General features: G+C 42.4%; 1 protein-coding gene across 2 annotated transcripts in view; it reads left to right on the top strand.

Moving 5' to 3' along the window:
• Nucleotides 1-289: 289 nt before the first annotated feature.
• Nucleotides 290-18,950, top strand: part of LOC126297652 (set1/Ash2 histone methyltransferase complex subunit ASH2) — a 154,079-nt gene continuing 135,418 nt past the window's right edge. The window contains exon 1 of one of the 2 annotated variants that reach the window (XR_007552559.1): nt 290-451. Coding sequence is in view for 1 of the 2 variants with exons in the window: in XM_049988735.1 (XP_049844692.1) it covers nt 432-451 (20 nt within the window). In the remaining variant the exon portion in view is untranslated. The remainder of the gene's footprint in view (nt 452-18,950) is intronic. The other variant, XM_049988735.1, reaches the window with a different exon arrangement.

Raw genomic sequence — 18,950 nt, 5'->3', positions numbered from 1 at the left:
TACATGTAGTTTGCAAGCGAAACCTCACGATACTCTTTAGTAACATTATTGTATGTACCTCAGAGGTTTCTTAATTAAACATAAAAAAAGACAGATGAGGTATCTTCTTCTTCTTGTTGCTGCAATCTATTGCGCTATGCTGCACTCCCATTTGTAAAAGCCATTGTACAAACCAAAATAAACAACTACTATTCGCTTTCGCTTTCACGATTGCGTCGATCTCAACAGTTTAACTTACTGGCCGCTGGCGCAGTAGGCAACAAAATCGAGGCGTCTGGTCTGCTGTGGTATATTGTGGTGATACTTTGACTAATACAATAACATCTTTGAAAAGTACATTTTTAGCGGGAGTGGATTAGTTGTTTACTTCTGAATTTGAATACATGGTTTAGTGAATTTGTCATCACGGAAATCCCAGAGGTGTTTGCGTAATGGGAGAAAGTGGAACAAAGTAAGCATAAAAAAGTTCTAATAGTTTGACTTCATTAAACTATTTTGTTGCTGTTAACAGCGGCACATTTATGGCTGTTCCAAATCAGAAGCAGAATGTTTTATGGTTGTAAGACAGTAAAACAGAGATTAGTATTATTTGTAAGGACATGTGTAACGCATAGAATTCATTACGTAGGGTATACATGGTAGCTGTTTAAGTGTGTTCGCTGTTTTGTTGCCCATCAATTAATTTATATTGATTGTTTTTGATGTCCTAAGTGATTTCATTGGAGCTGAAGTGTGTGGTTTGAACCATGAGGTATATATATATTAACATTTGAGTTAATCACAAACCACGTGTTGATATATACTTCCGTAAAGGATAATAAGATTGTAACCTGACTGCATGTTAGTTGTACCTAGCTGACGCTATCAAGTTTTTCTGTTTTGTATCGTCTATTTTAATTGTTCATAAAGAATAAACCCGTAGGAATTCAGATCTGGGGGGGACTGATAGACCTATGTCAGTCCTGCTACTAGAGAAGCGCTGTTTCGGCTATCAGGCGCATGACAGCCCAGCTTCTCCATCACATTCTTTATTTATTCCGTGATAGGGCCTATGCTATTCTTAATTTTCGTAAATGATACAGGCTCCATTGGTCTGACCTTGAAGTTTACAGATGATACAACATTCTCAAAAGTGGAGAATGTAGGTCAGGCAGTTCAACAAGCTGAAGTCCTATTCAGTGAGGCCAAGACATAGTTTATCAAGAAGAAGATTAAAATTGGTGAGATTCGAGGCCTCCCGTGTGTGTGTGTGTGTGTGTGTGTGTGTGTGTGTGTGTGTGTGTGTGTGTGTGTCAGCTTCCCAATGGGGGTGCTGAAATTATTTAATCCTGGGATTACAACTTGATAATAAATTCAGTTGGGATGAGCACACCCTAGAACTGCAGAAACGCCTTAACAAATCTGTATTTGCAATTCGAGTGTTAGCAGACATAGGTGAAATAAAAATTAAAAAGCTTGCATACTTGGCCTACTTTCATTCCATAATGTCATATGGCCTATTGTTTGGGGTAAGCGTGTAATACGTATTATTTGTGGAGTAAATTCACAGACGTCCTGTATAAACCTCTTCAAAGAACTAGGTATACTAACTACTGCCTCTCAGTATATTTACTCCTTAATGAAATTTGTCCTAAACAATATCTCTCTTTCTCCAACAAACACCTCAGTTCATACACACAATACCAGGAACAGGAACCTGAAAGACTTACTAGTGGCCAACTCCTACTCCATTGACGAATTTTTTAATAGAAACAAATGATGTATATATTCATACTATTAGTATTGCTATTTCAGCTTTAAAAAAAAAAAAATAATATGTTCCACATCCACGAGGATCTATGGAATGAAAAACTAATCTATTCTTATTTTTTAATTTGGGTAGGTTATTAACAAATTTCATAAGTGAATATATATATTCTGGAGGTACTGTGAATATCCCTAGTTCCTTAAATGAATGTCTACAGGGTGTTTTTCGGTAGGCTCAAGGTGTTGTTATGGTTACATGCTTTTGTGCAATGAATACTTTCACTTAATGATGTATTACCATAAAATATGATACCATATGAATGCACTGAATGAAAATATAATAGGAAAATTTACTGATAAGTTTATCACCAAAATTTGCAATAAACCTAATAGCATAAGTAGCTGGAACCAGACGTTTCAGCAAATCATCAGTGTGTTTCTTTCAACTCAGTTTCTCATCAATGCAACATCTATAAATTCTGAATACTTTACCTTGGCAACAGATTTCTGTTCAAAGTCTATATCAGTTGTTATGCCATTTAGTGTACAGAACTGTAGATCTTGTGTTTCCTCAAAACTTAGTGCAAGATTGCATTTGCAGAGAACCACTCAATAATTTTCTGGAACACATTTACGGCTCGTCAGCTAATTCTTGTCTGTTGTGTGATTACTGTACTTGGATCACCAGCAAAAAGAAGTAGCTTTGCATCTTCTTATCACCAAAATTTGCAATAAACCTAATAGCATATGTAGCTGGAACCAGATGTTTCAGCAAATCAGTGTGTTTCTTCCAACTCAATTCATGACTCAAGTCATTAAAAACAACAAGGCAGGTTCAATCCATACCAAGTGGTCCAGCACTGGTTGCTTGACCATCTCAGAAAAAAAAAAATATATTTGCTGGCTGAATTCCCCAATGTTTAGCAGACACAAAAATATTTTTTTTAAAAAAAAGTTGTTTATTATTTTGAAATTGAGCCATATTTGTTCCCGGCCGCATGCGTTTTTTCGTATTTGCAAGCATCTACATTTTTTACAATTATTCAGTAGTGGATTGCCCTAAGCCTTTCAGATAAAATGCATTTAGTTCCACACACTCTGGGCTACAAATTAACAGCATTATCTCTTAGCTGAATGTATTTTTAATAGTTCAAAGCTATCAACCACAAATAAAAATAAAAAAACACAACTTTTGAACAGTAGTTTTCCAAAGAGAGATTAATGTCTCAAATTTAATATTTTTTGTGCTATTACACTGTATGGTATAGTTACTTTTTGTAGAGTATCAATGGTGAGCAGCTGACACGTAAAAAATACACTATTTTAAAAATGGATTTTTTAATTTTTCCATTTTGTGGCCTGCAATATCTTTGGTGGAGGACCAGACAAAAATCTGAAAAAAATTCGCTGTTAATAGACGTTTATGATATCAAACTTCAGTATAAATTTCAACTTTGAAATTCAATTGGAAGTTATGAAAAAAAGATTACAAACGCGAGTCAAAAATACATTTTTTAACATCTGCGACATCTGGTAGGCTAATCAAATAAAGTATACCAATTGCATAATGTAACACACCACATTACACTAGCTAATGATTATGTGTCGAAACAGTGCTGTGGTAATTGTTTCAGCAGGCTAACAATTGCTTCTGCAAGCCTATACAAGTCTGATTGTAGTCTTCCCCCGTACACCAACAGTTGTCTACTCTCACTTATTTAGCTAGAAGTTCTTGAAGTGTGCAGTTAAAAAAATGGTGTCTGTGTTTTGTTGGTGGTATTATTAATGAAGCATGTCATAAGTGCATCTGGAGTGTATCCTAAAGACATTACTTTAATCGAAGATTACGGTGAAGAAGAAAGTGTTGTTTTACTTAAGAGTTGGCCCAGAGGTCAAATCAACATTAAAGTACCACGAAATACTTAAAAAAATTTCATCAGCTTTTTGGTCAGTCTTGCATGGTCCCTTTTGAGAAACATAAGAAACCTATAACAAAAGGTCTGCGAGAAATAACATTTGATCATTATTCTAAAAATAAAAGCCCTCTTGTTAATCACATACCAGGGAAACCAGTGTGTCCACCATTTTATTCTATGATATTTGTAATTAACAAGAGAAAGGATACTGAAACCTCAGATACAGAGTTTCCTGACTTATCAGCAACCATTAAAAAAGTAGATACAGCTTGTGAAATCCTGGGTATATTGCCTGCTAGTAAAATTAGAAAACTAAGTCTAGATAAAAGATCAGGTGCCTTGAATACAAAAATTGAGAAGGTGGCAGCTACAGTCAAACAGATTTGGAAGTTTCATTTCAAAATACAATTTGTGCTAAAACAGATGGAAGTTCTAAAACTTCACCAACCAAATATGATGATTTGATAGAAAAACTAAAAACTAAGTGCAGTACTTCAAACAAAGAGGATAATATTATCAGCTTACTGCCGAATTCTTGGAGTCGAGCAAAAGTTAGTGATGAATTTAATGAGTCAGATCGTCTTGTTAAGTTAAGGCAATTAGGCGTAGTAAAAGAACAGGGAATTTTACCAGCATTACAAAAGAAAAGTGCATCAAATTTGGTAGATGAAAACACAATTAATAAAGTTATTAAGTATTATGACGATGACAATAACAGCCGTTTGATGCCTGGCAAAAAAGACTGTTTCTGTGGAAGAAAATAGTTCTAAGATTCAAAGATGAAAAATGTTAGTATTGTATAATTTAAATCAACTCTTCACTGAAGTTAAAAAAGAAAATCCTGACTTTAAAATTGGAAGGTCAATATTTTGCGAGTTGAGACAAAGATGGTGTATTGTTGCAGGGGCATCTGGCACCCATAATGTATGTTTGTATCATCAGAACATAAAGTTGATGATAGAGGGGGCCAGTCTTGGAGTTAACTATAAAGACCTTTTTTACGTTATGGTATGCAATATTGACAGTTAAAATTGTATGATCAGGGGGAAATGTGAAGATTGTCCAGGAAAAACAAGCCTTACTTGACATGTTTGAAGAATCTGAAGAAGACGATTTGAGGCCTGACAAAAATACAAACAGTGGGTGACACAAGACAGAAATGAAATGGAGATGGTAATAAAGTCATGAGAAGAGTTTTTTGAAGTGTTGGTGGCTAACTTTGAAAATCTGAAAATGAATCATTTTATTGCAAAAGCTCAAAGTAAGTTTTTGAAAAACAAAAAGCAAACCTTGGCAACTGATGAATGCTTAGTTCCTTCTGACTTTACGGAAAATTATTCCTTTGTTGTTCAAGATGAAGTACAAGGGCACCACTGGCTAAACAGACAGGCCACAGTTCACCCATTTGTATTCTATAATAAACATGAAGATAAACTAATGAGCCACAGCTTTTGTATCATAAGTGACTACCTTGAACTTAACACCACAGCAGTGCACATTTTTCAATTAAAATTGACAAACTACATTAAACAGCAGCACCCTTCCATAAAAAACTGATTTACTTTTTGGACGGGACATCAAGTCAAAACTACTGTTCAAAACTTGTTTTTTTATTTGTGGCTGATAACTTTAAACTATTAAAAATATATTAAACAATACATTCAGCTAAGTGATAATGATGTTAATTTGTAGCTCAGTGTGTGTTGAAATAAATGCATTTTGAAACTTCCTGGCAGATTAAAACTGTGTGCCAGGCCGAGACTCGAACTTGGGACCTTGCCTTTTGCGGGCAAGTGCTCTGCCAACTGAGTTACCCAAGCACGACTCGCGCCCCGTCCTCACAGCTTTACATCTGCCAGTACCTCTCCTCCTACCTTCCAAACTTTACAGAAGCTCTCCTGCGAACCTTGCAGAACTAGCACTCCTTCATATCAGTGCACACTCCACTGCAGAGTGAAAATCTCATTCTGGAAACATCCCCCAGGCTGTGGCTAAGCCATGTCTCCGCAGTATCCCTTCTTTCAGGAGTGCCAAATTAGCAAAACTCATCTACTTTTATTAGTGTATAGTTTCATAATTTAATTTCCTCATCACCTGAATTTATTCAACTACATTCCATGGACCTACCTTTGATTTGCTTCTGTTGACGTTCATAATATATTCTCATTTCAAGACACATTCCATTCAGTTGCTCTTTCAAGCCCATTGCTGCTGTCTCCTGAGAGTTTTAAAATTTCATTGACAAACCTCAAAGTCTTTATTTCTTCTCCCTAAACTTTAATTCCTTTCTTCTAATTTGTCTTTGGTTTCCATGACTGCCTGCTCAATGAACAGACTAAATAATACTGGGGATACACTGCAACCCTGTCCCACTCCCTTCTCAACCACTGCTTACCTTTAGTGCCCCGTGACTTATAATTGCCATCTGGTTTCTGTCCAAGCTGCATATAACCTTCTGCTCCTTTAATTCTACTGCTACGACCTTCAGAATTTAGAGTATATTCCTATTGACATTGTCAAAAGCTATCTTCTATGATAAGTAATGGGGCAATATTGCCTTGTATGTTCCTGCATTTATTTGGAATCCAAATCGATGTCCCCCAAGATCTGCTTCTACCAGTTTCTGCATTCATCTTTAAATCATGTTTGTTAGTGTTGTGCAACAATGGCTTATTAAGCTGATGGCCGGGTAATAGTCACAGCTGTAAGCATGTGCTTCATTGGAATTGGAGTTATTATATTCTTCTTGTAGTCTGATGGTATTTCACCTATCTCGTATATCTTGCACAGCAGGTGGAATAGTGTCAGTGCTAGCTCACCCAAGGATACCAGTAATTCTGACTGAATGTTGTCTACTGCAGGGGCTTTCTTTTGACTTCGATTTTTCCGTGCTCTGTCAAATTTTTTATGCAGTGTCATTTCTCCTATCTCATGTTCATCTAAATTGTCTTCCCTTTCTATAATATTGCCTACAAGTTCGTTTCTCCTGTATAGACTCCCTGTATACCATTTTGACCTTTCAGCTTTCTATTCCTTGCTTAGTACTGGTTTTCTGTCTGAGCTATAGAGATGTACAGCTGTATCTCTTTCCTCTAATGGACCCTTTAATTTTCTTATAGGTAATGTCATTCCATTAGTTACATATTTTTCTATATCCTTTCAGTTGCTCATTTTGTAGACATTTATTCTTTTTGCCTTCTTCAGTTGCCACTTTTTTGTATTTTCTCCTTCCATCAATGAAATTCAGTATGTCTTAGGCCTTGTCTTTTTACCTATTTGATCCTCTGCTGCCTAAATTACTTCATCTCTCAAAGGAACCCATTTATCTTGTACTTATTCCTTTCCTGTGTTTGTCAGTTGTTACCTAAGGCTCCCTCTGAAACTCTGAACAACCTCTTGTTCCTTCAATTTATCCAGGACCCAGCTCTTTAATTTACTACCTTTTTTGCAATTTATTCGGTTTTAGTGCACAGTTCATAACCAATAAATTGTGGACAGAGGCCATATGTGCCCCTGGACATGTCTTACAGTTTAAAATCTCATGTTGAAATGTCTTCCCATTATTTATTCAGTCTGGAACCTTTGTGTGTTTCAAGGTCTGTTCCACATATAAAACCTTTTTTCATGATTCTTTAAGTGTTACCAATTATCCACTGTGCAGAACTCTACCAGGGAGCTTCATCTTTCGCTCCTTTCCCCCTGTACATGTCCATCTACTATTTTTCTTTTCTTCGTCTTCCTTCTATCGAATTCCAGTTCCCTAACACAATTAAATTTTCTTCTCCTTTAATTAATACAACAATTTCTTTTATGTCGTCATACATATTTCAATCTCATAATCGTGTGCGCAGCTAGTTGTCATATAAACTTGTACTACTGTGGTGGGTGATGGCATTGTGTCTATCTTGGCTGCAGTAATCCATTTCCTATGCTGTTTGTGGTAGCACCTGCATTCGTATTTATTTACTCATTGTTAGACGAATTCTCGCATTAGCCCTATTCAGATTACAGCTGTCACCTTTTATAATCCAGGGGAGCAGCAAGTTATTTATTGATCCTTTTATATGCTTTGTTCATAGTTTAATTCCTAAATTCCATGTGTGTTTCTTATATGAGCTTACTGCGAAGTGTAGATTCAGGCAGTCTGTAGCACAGTCGTCATTTCTTTTGAATGGCCAGCTGTACAGCTCAGTAAGGTACACTTCCAAAGGGTAGTGGTTTGCATATCTACTTTTCTCTGTGTGGTTTTGTAGTTTACTTCTTAAGTTAGTCGTGCTGGGATGGAAAAGATACGTGCATGCTGTAAACAGACACAGGAGGAGCTGGTTGCAGTTTGTGAACAGCTGGAGGCACTTCCGGCTGCAGTCAGCCATTTTCTGGCTGCTGCCTTGGTTTGTAATGGTGGCAGAGAATCTGGAGAGCTACATGAGATACCTCGGTTGTCACTTATTTTGCACAAAGGCTCTGCTGATGAAGCGCCTTATAGTGTACCCGAAGCAATGGATCTGCCCTCATTGATGGGTGAGTGACAGGTACTGAAGCATTGGCATCACATGAGGTGGACAGTCAATGTGCAGGCTGGCCATTAAGCCTTGCCCATTGACCCTGTGAGTGGATGGGTGGCCACTCCTTCAGCAGGGCCCGAGTGGGCACATGGGGTGGAGGGATTTTCTAGTTATTGTGAGCTCCATTGTTAGGCACATTATGGAGCCTCTTAAGGAAGTAGTGTTCAGGACCGGAAAGAAAACCAGTGTACACTCAATATGTCTGTGGGGAGGACCATAACTGAGATGTAGAGCAGGTCACACATGAGGCTATGAAGTGTGCTGGGTGCAGTCATTTGCAAGTTGTGTGGCTCACATTGGCACCAGTGATGCATATCACTTGATTTCTGAGGCCGTATTGAGTTCATATTGCGGGGAGGGGGGTCAGTGAAAGCAGAGCTCATAATTCACAACACTGGAGTTCATCAGCATCCTTTGGTTTGGTGCCAAGTGGGGGGTCTCAGTCAAAGACTGTGTAAGAAAATAAAAAGCCTACAGCCATCCTTATGATCTTATTTACTGTGTAGCTACCAGTTTCGGCGCTAAATTGTGCAGTTGTTAGGCCTTAGTTGACGAGTTGGTAGTTGATGGTTGGAGTGCTGACGTCACAGTTACGGATAGTGTGTGTAAACTAGTTAAGTTGGCCACTGATGCAGTGTATATATGGATGGTGACAACAAATTCATCTAATAAGTCCTGAAGATGGCACATTGAAGTGCCAAAATTGGTAGCTACACAGTAAATAAGGTCATATGGATGCCGCCCCCTCCCCTCCCCCCAGGCCCCACAGTCCCTTTTGTGGGTACATGTGTGACGCGCATGTGGCCCCAAGCTATTGCAGTCTCCTTCCTTTTTCCAGGCGGCATTACTGTCCCTGTTCTTCTCCCTCCCTCTCCTTGCTCCTTTCTCCCTGCCCCCTATTTCCCTCTTGGTGGACATCTTTATATCAACCTGGCTATCCTCCTGGCTTTGTATTGGTATGTGCTGTTGTTTAATTTACTGTTTCCATCTCCTTTTAGGCGTTTTAGGTCCCCTTGGGGTTTGACCTCTATTTCCAACGTTTTCCGTTCAGTGTGAGCCATTTGAGGATGAGCTCCCAACCTAGTTTCAATGGTGCAGGCTCCTCTCCACCTCCCACCCTTTTTTTTCCTTTTCCCCTTGCACCCTGGCCCCCTTCATGCTAGGTCACCAGTCTGTGTGGTGGAGCTGTTACATACCTACTTGGCTGAGCCCCCTGACAACACAGGGATCACGCTGCTAGTACCTGAGCTGTTACGCCTCGTCTATGCCAAAGAGTCAGTGCTCATCACTTTGGGGCATCGGAACTCCCAGCAGTGGCCCTTGGTGTGGCTGGGTGGCACCCACTGGGTGAGCCCCTGGTCAGAGTGGGTGGTATTAGGATGGACGCCTTACACATGAAGTGACAAAAGCTTCATCATCCTGGCCATTTTGTGGCCATCTCTAAGAGTGATAGAAGACATGACACTCCTTCTGATCCTTCGGCCTTCCCCTCCCTGGCCACCTCCTAGGAAGAGGGTCAAGCTTGCTGGCTTGCATTGAAACATTTCCCTTGGTACCTGGTTTGTATCAGGACAAATGGTGAAAGTTTTGCCACAACAAAGCCTTTGATTTTCGTGGAGATGATTGAAGATAAGTATGGTGAAGTGGAATACGTGAGTAAAATGTGGTCCAGTTCTTTTCTCATAAAGACCTCTTCTGCTGCCCAATCTGAAGCCATGCATGCTTTTGTGACCATCTCGGTGACATCCCAGTCTCCATCGCACCCCACCAATCTTTGAACTCGCTATACGGCATCATTTTCCACTGGGATCTTCTGCAAACTGACGAGGAGCTCTGTGCAAATCTTGAGCATAGAGGAGTCCAATTTACCCACCGTTTCCAGCGAGGCCCTAAAAACAATCGCACCGATACAGGTGCCTTTATCCTGGTCTTTGAGGGGGGGGGATACCCTCCCAGAGAAGGTGTAGGTGATAGTGTATCGGTGTGATGTGAAACCTTACATTCCACCATCCATGAGATGCTTTAAATGCTTACAGTTTGGACACGTCTTCCCGCTGCACCAATGATCACCTCTGCAGTGACTGTGGGTGCCCCCTCCACGAGGGGAGTGCCTTTGCTCCCCGGCCAGTGTGCGTAAATTGTAATGCGTAACATTCTCCACACGAGCATGCCCGGTGTATGTGAAAGAATCATGGTGTCAAGAGTACAAGACCTTATATCGACTTACCTACACTGAGGCTTGTCGAAAGTATGATTGGCTCCATCCCGTGCCTGTAACTTCTACTTGTGCTTCAGTTACATCCATTCCCCCTCCTACCCCCTCCTCTTCCCAGCCCCGCCCCATTCACCCCACACCTTCCGCCTAACCCTCACTCCCCCACTCCCCATCCCCCTCCACATCAGTCCCCTTACCCACCCCATTGGGTCCTGCTCCCCCTCCGCCACTGGTGAAGTGCTCCCCTTCTTCGGCAGCCACCGGAACTGGAGCTCCCTCCCCGGACTCCTTTTCCTGGCACCCCCCTGAAAGGTGGTATGCAGCTCCACATCGGCTGCGCAGTCCGCGGCCGGTGGGCACCAAGATTGCAAGGAGTAATTCATTGCCCGACCTCGCTGCAGCCTGCCCTTCTCTTTCTTCACAAGAGAAGAGAAGAAGCAGAAACACAAGAACAAGGGCAGGGCCCCTCCGGTACCCCTGAGGTGCCGTCTTCTCCTCCTCCAGCCAAAGAACCAACAGAGTCTGACCCCACCTATTTGGACATTACCCATCCTTATCGGTGACAGATGGCGACTTGGCGGCATGGCTGGCTCCAGTCCGTTGGCTTCCCATTTGGGCTCCAGCTTGAGAATCGTCCAGTGAAAATGTAATGGCTATTTGTCACCTCCCGGAGTTGCAGCCCCTTCTTTCCTCCTACTCTGCTGCTTGCAGTGCTCTCCAGGAGACCCATTTTGTCAGTTCTTACTAACCCACCCTTCGTGGGTTCCATGCTTTTTGTTGAAACTGAATTGGCCCTTGCTGGCTTCTGGTGGTGTTTGCACCTTGGTCCGCAAGGACATTGTTAGGAAATGGGTTCCCCTCCATACCACTCTAGAAGCAATTGCTGTCAGGATCCATCTGGCTACTCCAATCACAATCTGTAATCTCTACCTCCTGCCTGACAAGCTGCCCAGATCCCTTGCCCTAACCACTCTTCAACAACTCCCTTCCTGCTTCTAGGGGACTTTAATGCCCACAACCCTCTTTGGGATAGTCACAAGACTACTGCCCAGGGCAGGACTGTCTCCTAAACACCGGTGCTCCCACACACTTCAGTCTGGCACACGGCACGTTCTCTGCTATTGACCTCTCCATCTACAGCCCCAGCCTTCTTCCCTCCATGCAGTGTGGTGTCCACGATGACTTATGAGACAGCGATCATTACCCGATTGTTTTGACCTGCCTTCAGTATATCTAACTCCGTCACCCTCCCAGGTAGGTCTTCTCCTCTGCTACCATCCCCCCTGTACTACCACACAGTAGTACTGACGAGTCTACACAGATTTTGACGGCCGCCATTCTTTCTGCATCTGTTTCAGCCATTCCTTCTTCCTTGGGTTCACTCCATCAGAAGATGGTCCCTTTGTGGATTCCGGAAATTGCTGTGGCCATAAGAGTGCCGCTGTGCTCTTCAACACTTCAAGTGGCACCCTTCTACTGTTCTCCTTCTGGTCTTTAAACGATTCCGCACTCCCGGTCCCGTTACCTAATCAAATTTCAGAAACGGACTTGCTGGAAATGATATGTGGCTGCCATAGGACTGCACACCCTGTCTTCCCAAGTCTGGGCGGATCTCAGGCAAATTTCTGTGCATGGTGTTGTCCTTACCCATCTGGACTTTGTCGCAGAGCATTTTGCTCAACACTTTTCCCAAGCTTCTGCATCAACTCAGTATCCGCCCACATTCGTTGCTCAGAGCGACCGCCTTTGTCTTTCATTTCTCGCTGCTTGGAGCCTTATAATGCCCCATTTAGCAAGTGGGCATTTGCCAGTGCCCTTCGTCCTGACACGGCTCCTGGACCAGATTGGATACATAACCAAATGCTCCCACACTTACCGGTGGCTCGCCAATGTCATATACTGACCCTTTTCAATTGTCTGTGGAGTGAGGGGGTCTTTCCTACCCAGTGGCAGGAAAGCATTGTCATTCCAGTGTTGAAGATTGGGAAGCCACATCTTCAGTTGGCTAGCTGCCATCCAATTAGCCTTACCAGCACCCTCTGCAAGCTCCTTGAGAGTTGGTGGCTGTTTCGGATCCTTGAATCTGGTGACCTTTTGTCATCAACTCAAGGTGGTTTTCACTGTGGGCGCTCTACGGTGGATAATGTGGCCCACCTGGAGTGTGCTATCCGGTTGGCTTTTTCCCTATCAGCAACACCTCATTGCAGTCTTCTTTGACCTGCATAAAGCCTGTGACACCACCTGGCACCACCACATCCTCACCACCCTTCATGAATGGGGCCTTTGTGATGCTCTGCCAGTTTTTATCCGTAACTTTCTTTCTTGTCGCTCTTTCCGGGTCTAAGTTGGTTCCTCCTACAGCACTTCCAATTGGCAAGAAAATGGGGTTCCACAGGGTTCTGTGCTGGGCATTCCTCTCTTTCTCGTCGCCATTAATGGACTTGTGGCGGATGTTGCTCTGACAGTGTTTCCCTCTTTGATTGCTGATGATTTTTGTATCTACATTGCTTCCTCCATCATGGGTGCTGCAGAATGCTACCTATAGGGGGGCAATCTATTGGGCACAATGTTGGGCTCTCTCCCATGGCTTTCAGTTTTCGGTGGCCAAGTCGTGTGTCATGCATTTCTGCCATGGCCGTACAGTCCATCCCCATCTGGACCTGTTCCTCAATGGCCGATCCCTCAAGGTGATGGACATCCATCGCTTCTTGGGTCTGTTCTTGGATTCCCGGTTGACATGGCTCCCACATCTTTGCCAGCTGAAGAGGACGTGCTGGTCACATACCAATGTTCTTAGACGCCTGTGCAATACCACCTGTGGTGCAGACCGTTCTATTATCCTGTGATTGTACAAAGCGCTGGCCCAGTCTCGTTTAGACTACCGGTGTCCTGTCTATGGTTCTGAGTCACCTTCGACATTGCAGATACTAGATCCCATCCACCATTGTGGGGTCCGACTTGCGACTGGTGCCTTCCAGACTATCCCCATGATTAACCTTCTCGCAGAGGCGGGGATTCCACCTCTGTGAGTTTTTCGCCAACATAAGCTGATATCTTACGCCCTCCATATTCGCTGCACCTCAAAGCACTCTAAGTATGATTCCCTTTATCCAGACATGGAGATAAACTTCCCTTGATGGCGGCCACAATGTGGGCTTACCATGGCTGCCGTCATTCAGTCACTCCTTTCTGAGCTCCAGCATTTCCCTTTACTCCCTCTTTTCTCCACTCACACATATACCCCTCCGTGGTGCGTCTCTCGGCCACAGCTCTGTCTTGATCTCTCGATCAACTGAAAGGACTCTGCCCCTCCGGAGGCCATTCGCCACGAATTCTGCTTTGCCACCAATTCTACTGTCTCCTCAGTTCATTCCAGGGTTCCGAAGTGATTTATACTGAGGGTTCCATGGCTGCTTGTCACACTGGTTATGCTAACAAATATGTGAGACACATGGAACTTCGTTCCTTGCCAGATGGCTGTAGTGTTTTTACTACAGAATTGGTAGCCATCTTGCACATACTGGACCATGTCCGCTTCTGCTCAGGACTGTCCTTCACTATCTGTAGTGACTCCTTGAGCAGTTTGCAAGCTGTCTGCCAGTGCTTCCCTCGCCACCCATTGGTCATAGCTATCCAGGACTCCCTTTCTCTCCTTGATCAACGTGGATGCTCTGTTGTTTTCATTTGGACCCCAGGCCATGTTGGGATCCCTGGCAGTGAACTTGCCGATCGACTGACTAAATTGGATACTAACAGGCCATCTCTTGCTGTCGGCATTCTGGAAATAGACTTTTGCCCGGGATTACGTTGTTACATTTTGGTACTTTGGAATGCAGAATGGCACACTCTTTCTTCGCCATACAAGCTCAGGGAATAATGGATTCTACCAACTATGTGGCAGTGCTCCTTAAGGGCCTCTCATAAAGCCTCTGTCATCCTTTACCGGATCTGCATGGGCCATAGTTGGCTGAATCTCGGTTATCTCCTCCATTGTGAGGACCCCCCTCTGTCATTGTGGATCAATGTTTACTGTGGTTCACCTTTTACTGGACTGTCCCGACTTTGCTGCCCTGCAACGGACTTTCAGCTTTCCTGTCGTGCTAATCCTGGCATTAGCTGACAATGCCTCAGGGGCTTATCTAGTTCAACGATGTTTTCATGATGGTGGTTTTCATCACTTTATTTAAGGGTGGGACCAACAACCTTATCGGTGGGTGGAGGGGATGGCAGGCTGTCGTGCTCCTCCCTTTGCCCCAATTGGACTGACTTTGACTGGGCTTGTTGGTTCACCCCTGCTTTCTGCCTTCCCCCTCCCTTTTTTATGGGGTCAGTTTTATCTTGAATGTCTATCTTGTCTACCTGCGCTTCATCCTTCATACCCCTGTCATTAGTCACTTTCTTTCCCTCCTCTCTCCTTCCACCCTTCTATGTCAATAATTTGTATTTTTATGGCCATTGTAGATCGCTCTTATAAGTGTGAGGTCTTATCGGTTTTAGCGATTCCAAGGTCGGAGGGCTGATGGCCGCATAGTTTGGTCCCTTCTCCAATCCAACCAACCAATTATAAGGACAGCTGTAGGCATTTCATTTTCTTACAATAGTGAATGGCTGTGGTCCCCGAAACTTCTAGTCAAAAGGATGGTCATACATAAAAAGACTATGTTGTCTGTGACAGATTTCTTGACCTATATTATCAGGTGGAAAATTGAAGGTCTTATCTTCATAGGTCAGGGACGCTCCATACAAAGGAAGCAGCAGATTGGGTAGCAGAGTACTTACGGAGGGCACATGGTGGTTTTCTAGGTTAGGTGGTAGTTTGGGGTATGCATAGGAACATATGCCAGTTGACACACACACACTCAATGAAATCAGTCTACATTCAGAGTAGATGCATCGGCTGTTGAAATTGTATCAGTAAATTGTCGAAGTATTAATAACAAATTTCCGAATTTACTGCTCCTCAGCAATTTTGCCACATACAAATTATTCTTGAAACTGAGAGCTGATTGAAACCTGAAGTAGAAAGTTGTGAAATATTTAGTGGGTTATGGAATAAATATTGGAAAGACAGAGTAGACGTCATAGGAGGGAATCATGTTCATTGCACTAGACGAAAATACACTGATGGAAAAAAATCTCAGCACCAGGAAAGAGCTGAGCGACATAAATGGTAGTTGGCAGGGGTGTTTCTACATTTGAAAAATAATGTCTATTAGAATTTCTCACCACCTGCATAAGAGTGGCACTAGTGCCGTCAATATGAGGAAGCAAATCAGGTTTACTTTGCATACACACTGAAATGTTTGTGAGCGTTAGTTATCTTTTGAGACTGGACAGGTTTAAGGTGACAAAGATGCCATTATCAACACCTCACTGTGTTTGATTCAGTGGTGTCAAGTGAGAGTTCATTGGAGAGAAGTGTGGAGGTCTGTTGTTTTTTTTTTTTTCTGATGAAAGCTGGTTCTGCCTCGGTGCCAATGAGGGCATGTGTTGGTTAGGAGGTGGCCAGTTGAGTGCTGGCAGTTAACTCGTATGTGTGCTAGACACCTGGAGTCGTATAGTCTCGAGTGCAATTTCATATGACAGCAGGAGCACTCTTGCGGTATCCCAAGCTACTTAAGTGCAAATTTGTATATCAGTCTGGTGACTCGGCCTGTTGTGCTGCCATTCATGAACAGCATTGCAGGGGGTGTTTTCCAACAGGATATAACACCCACTGACATACTGCTATTGTAACCCAACATGCTCTACATGATATCGACATGTTACCCTGGCCTGGTCGATTACTAGATCTGTCCCCATTTGAGCCCATTTGGGACATCATCGGACAACAACTTCAGTGTCATCCACAGACAGAATTAACCATCCATATAGTGACTGATCAAGTGCAACAGGCAGGGAGCTCCAGCCCACAAACTGACATCTTGCACCTGTACAGCACAATGTATGCACAGTTATATGCTTGCATTCAGCATTCTGTCAGTTACACTGGTTGTCAATGTACTGGCATTTCACATTTGCATTTGCTTATCTTGCACTTACATTAACCTGTGATCTTAAATATGTTACCTAGATGAATGTATTCTTGAAATTTCATTACTCTACACTGATTATTTTTGTGATTTTTTTTTTTTTTTCCTGTCACTATATTTTCTCTGTTGGGGTCAAAGTTGGGTGTGACAATGACGTTGTCTGGATGCGTGTCTAGGTGAAATAGTTAATTGTTGGATGTTTTTACAGGCCATCCAGTCCTGCTAGGGTTATTCAAAGAAAGTCTACACTTTAATATGGCTTCAGCCAAAGCAGAGTTACTAAACACAGCCTTCTGAAATTCCTTCACAAAAGAAGATGAAGTAAATATTCCAGAATTTGAATCAAGAACAGTTGCCAACATGGGTAACGTCGAAGTAGATATCCTTGGAGTAGTGAAGGAACTTAAATCACTTAATAAAAGCAAGTCTTCTGGTCCAGACTGTATACCTATTAGATTCCTTTCAGAGTACACTGATGCATTAGTTCCGTACTTAACAATCATGCACAACCGTTCGTTCTACGAAAGATCCATACCAAAAGACTGGAAAGTTGCAGAGGTCATATCAATATTCAGGAAAGGTAGTAGGAGTAATCCACTAAATTACAGAACCATAACATTAATGTTGATATGCACCGAATTTTGGAATATATATTGTGTTTGAACATTATGAATTGCCTCGAAGAAAATGGTCTATTCATACACAGTCAACACAGATTTAGAAAACATTGTTCTTGCGAAACGCAACTGGCTCTTTACTCGCATGAAGTGTTCAGTGCTATTGACTTGGGATTTCAAATTGATTCTGTATTCCTGGATTACTGGAAGGCTTTTGACACTGTACCACACAAGTAGCTTGTAGTGAAATTGTGTGCTTGTGGAATGCATCTGTTATGTGACCGGATTTTTGATTTCCTGTCGGAGAGGTCATAGTTTGTAGTAATTGACGGAAAGTCATCAAGTAAAACTGAAGAGATTTCTGGCGTTCCCCCAAGGTAGTGTTATAGGCCCTTTGCTGTTCCTTATCTATATAAATGATTTAGGAGACAATCTGTGAAGCCATCTTAGGTGGTTTGCTGATGATGCTGTTGTTTATTGTCTAGCAAACTCTTCAGAAAATCAAAACAAATTGCAAAACAATTTAGAAAAGATATCTAAATGGTGCAAAAATTGGCAATTGACCCAAAATCACGAGAAGTGTGAAGTCATCAACAAGAGTGCTAAAAGGAATCTGCTGAACCTGTCGCATCTAAAGGCCGTAAATTCCAATAAATACCTTGGAATTACAATTATGATCAACTTAAATTGGAAGGAACACATGGGAAATGTTTTGGGGAAGGCAACCAGATAGTGCGTTTTAATGGTCCATGAACCATGGACCTTGCCATTGGTGGGGAGGCTTGCGTGCCTCAGCGATACAGATGGCCGTACCGTAGGTGCAACCACAACGGAGGGGTATCTGTTGAGAGGCCAGACAAACGTGTGGTTCCTGAAGAGGGGCAGCAGCCTTTTTAGTAGTTGCAGGGGAAACAGTCTAGATGATTGACTGGTCTGGCCTTGTAACATTAACCAAAACGGCCTTGCTGTGCTGGTACTGCGAACGGCTGAAAGCAAGGGGAAACTACAGCCGTAATCTTTCCCAAGGGCATGCAGCTTTACTGTATGATTATATGATGATGTCGTCCTCTTGGGTAAAATATTCCGGAGGTAAAATAGTCCCCCATTTGGATCTCCGGGCGGGGACTACCCAAGGGGACGTCGTTATCAGGAGAAAGAAAACTGGTGTTCTATGGATCGGAGCGTGGAATGTCAGATCCCTTAATCGGGCAGGTAGGTTAGAAAATTTTAAAAGGGAGATGGATAGGTTAAAGTTAGATATAGTGGGAATTAGTGAAGTACGGTGGCAGGAGGAACAAGACTTTTGGTCAGGTGAATACAGGGTTATAAAAACAAAATCAAATAGGGGTAATGCAGGAGTAGGTTTAATAATGAATAAAAAATAGGAGTGTGGGTAAGCTACTATGCTGTGAACGCATTATTGTGGCCAAGATAGACACAAAGCCCACGCCTACTACAGTAGTACAAGTTTATATGCTAACTAGCTCTGCAGCTGATGATGAAATTGAGGAAATCTATGATGAGATAAAAGAAATTATTCAGGTAGTGAAGGGAGACGAAAATTTAATAGTCATAGGTGACTGGAATTCGGCAGTAGGAAAAGGGAGAGAAGGAAACATAGTAGGTGAATATGGATTGGGGGGAAGAAATGAAAGAGGAAGCCGTCTGGTAGAATTTTGCACAAAGCATAACTTAATCATAGCTAACACTTGGTTCAAGAATCATAAAAGAAGGTTGCATACATGGAAGAATCCTGGAGATACTAAAAGGTATCAGATAGATTATATAATGGTAAGACAGAGATTTAGGGATCAGGTTTTAAATTGTAAGACATTTCCAGGGGCAGATGTGGACTCTGA

This window comes from Schistocerca gregaria, chromosome X (genome assembly GCF_023897955.1).
Source record: "Schistocerca gregaria isolate iqSchGreg1 chromosome X, iqSchGreg1.2, whole genome shotgun sequence".
NCBI lineage: Eukaryota > Metazoa > Arthropoda > Insecta > Orthoptera > Acrididae > Schistocerca > Schistocerca gregaria.
Note: the sequence above shows the minus strand (reverse complement) of the source record. Positions and strands in the feature narration are given on the sequence as shown.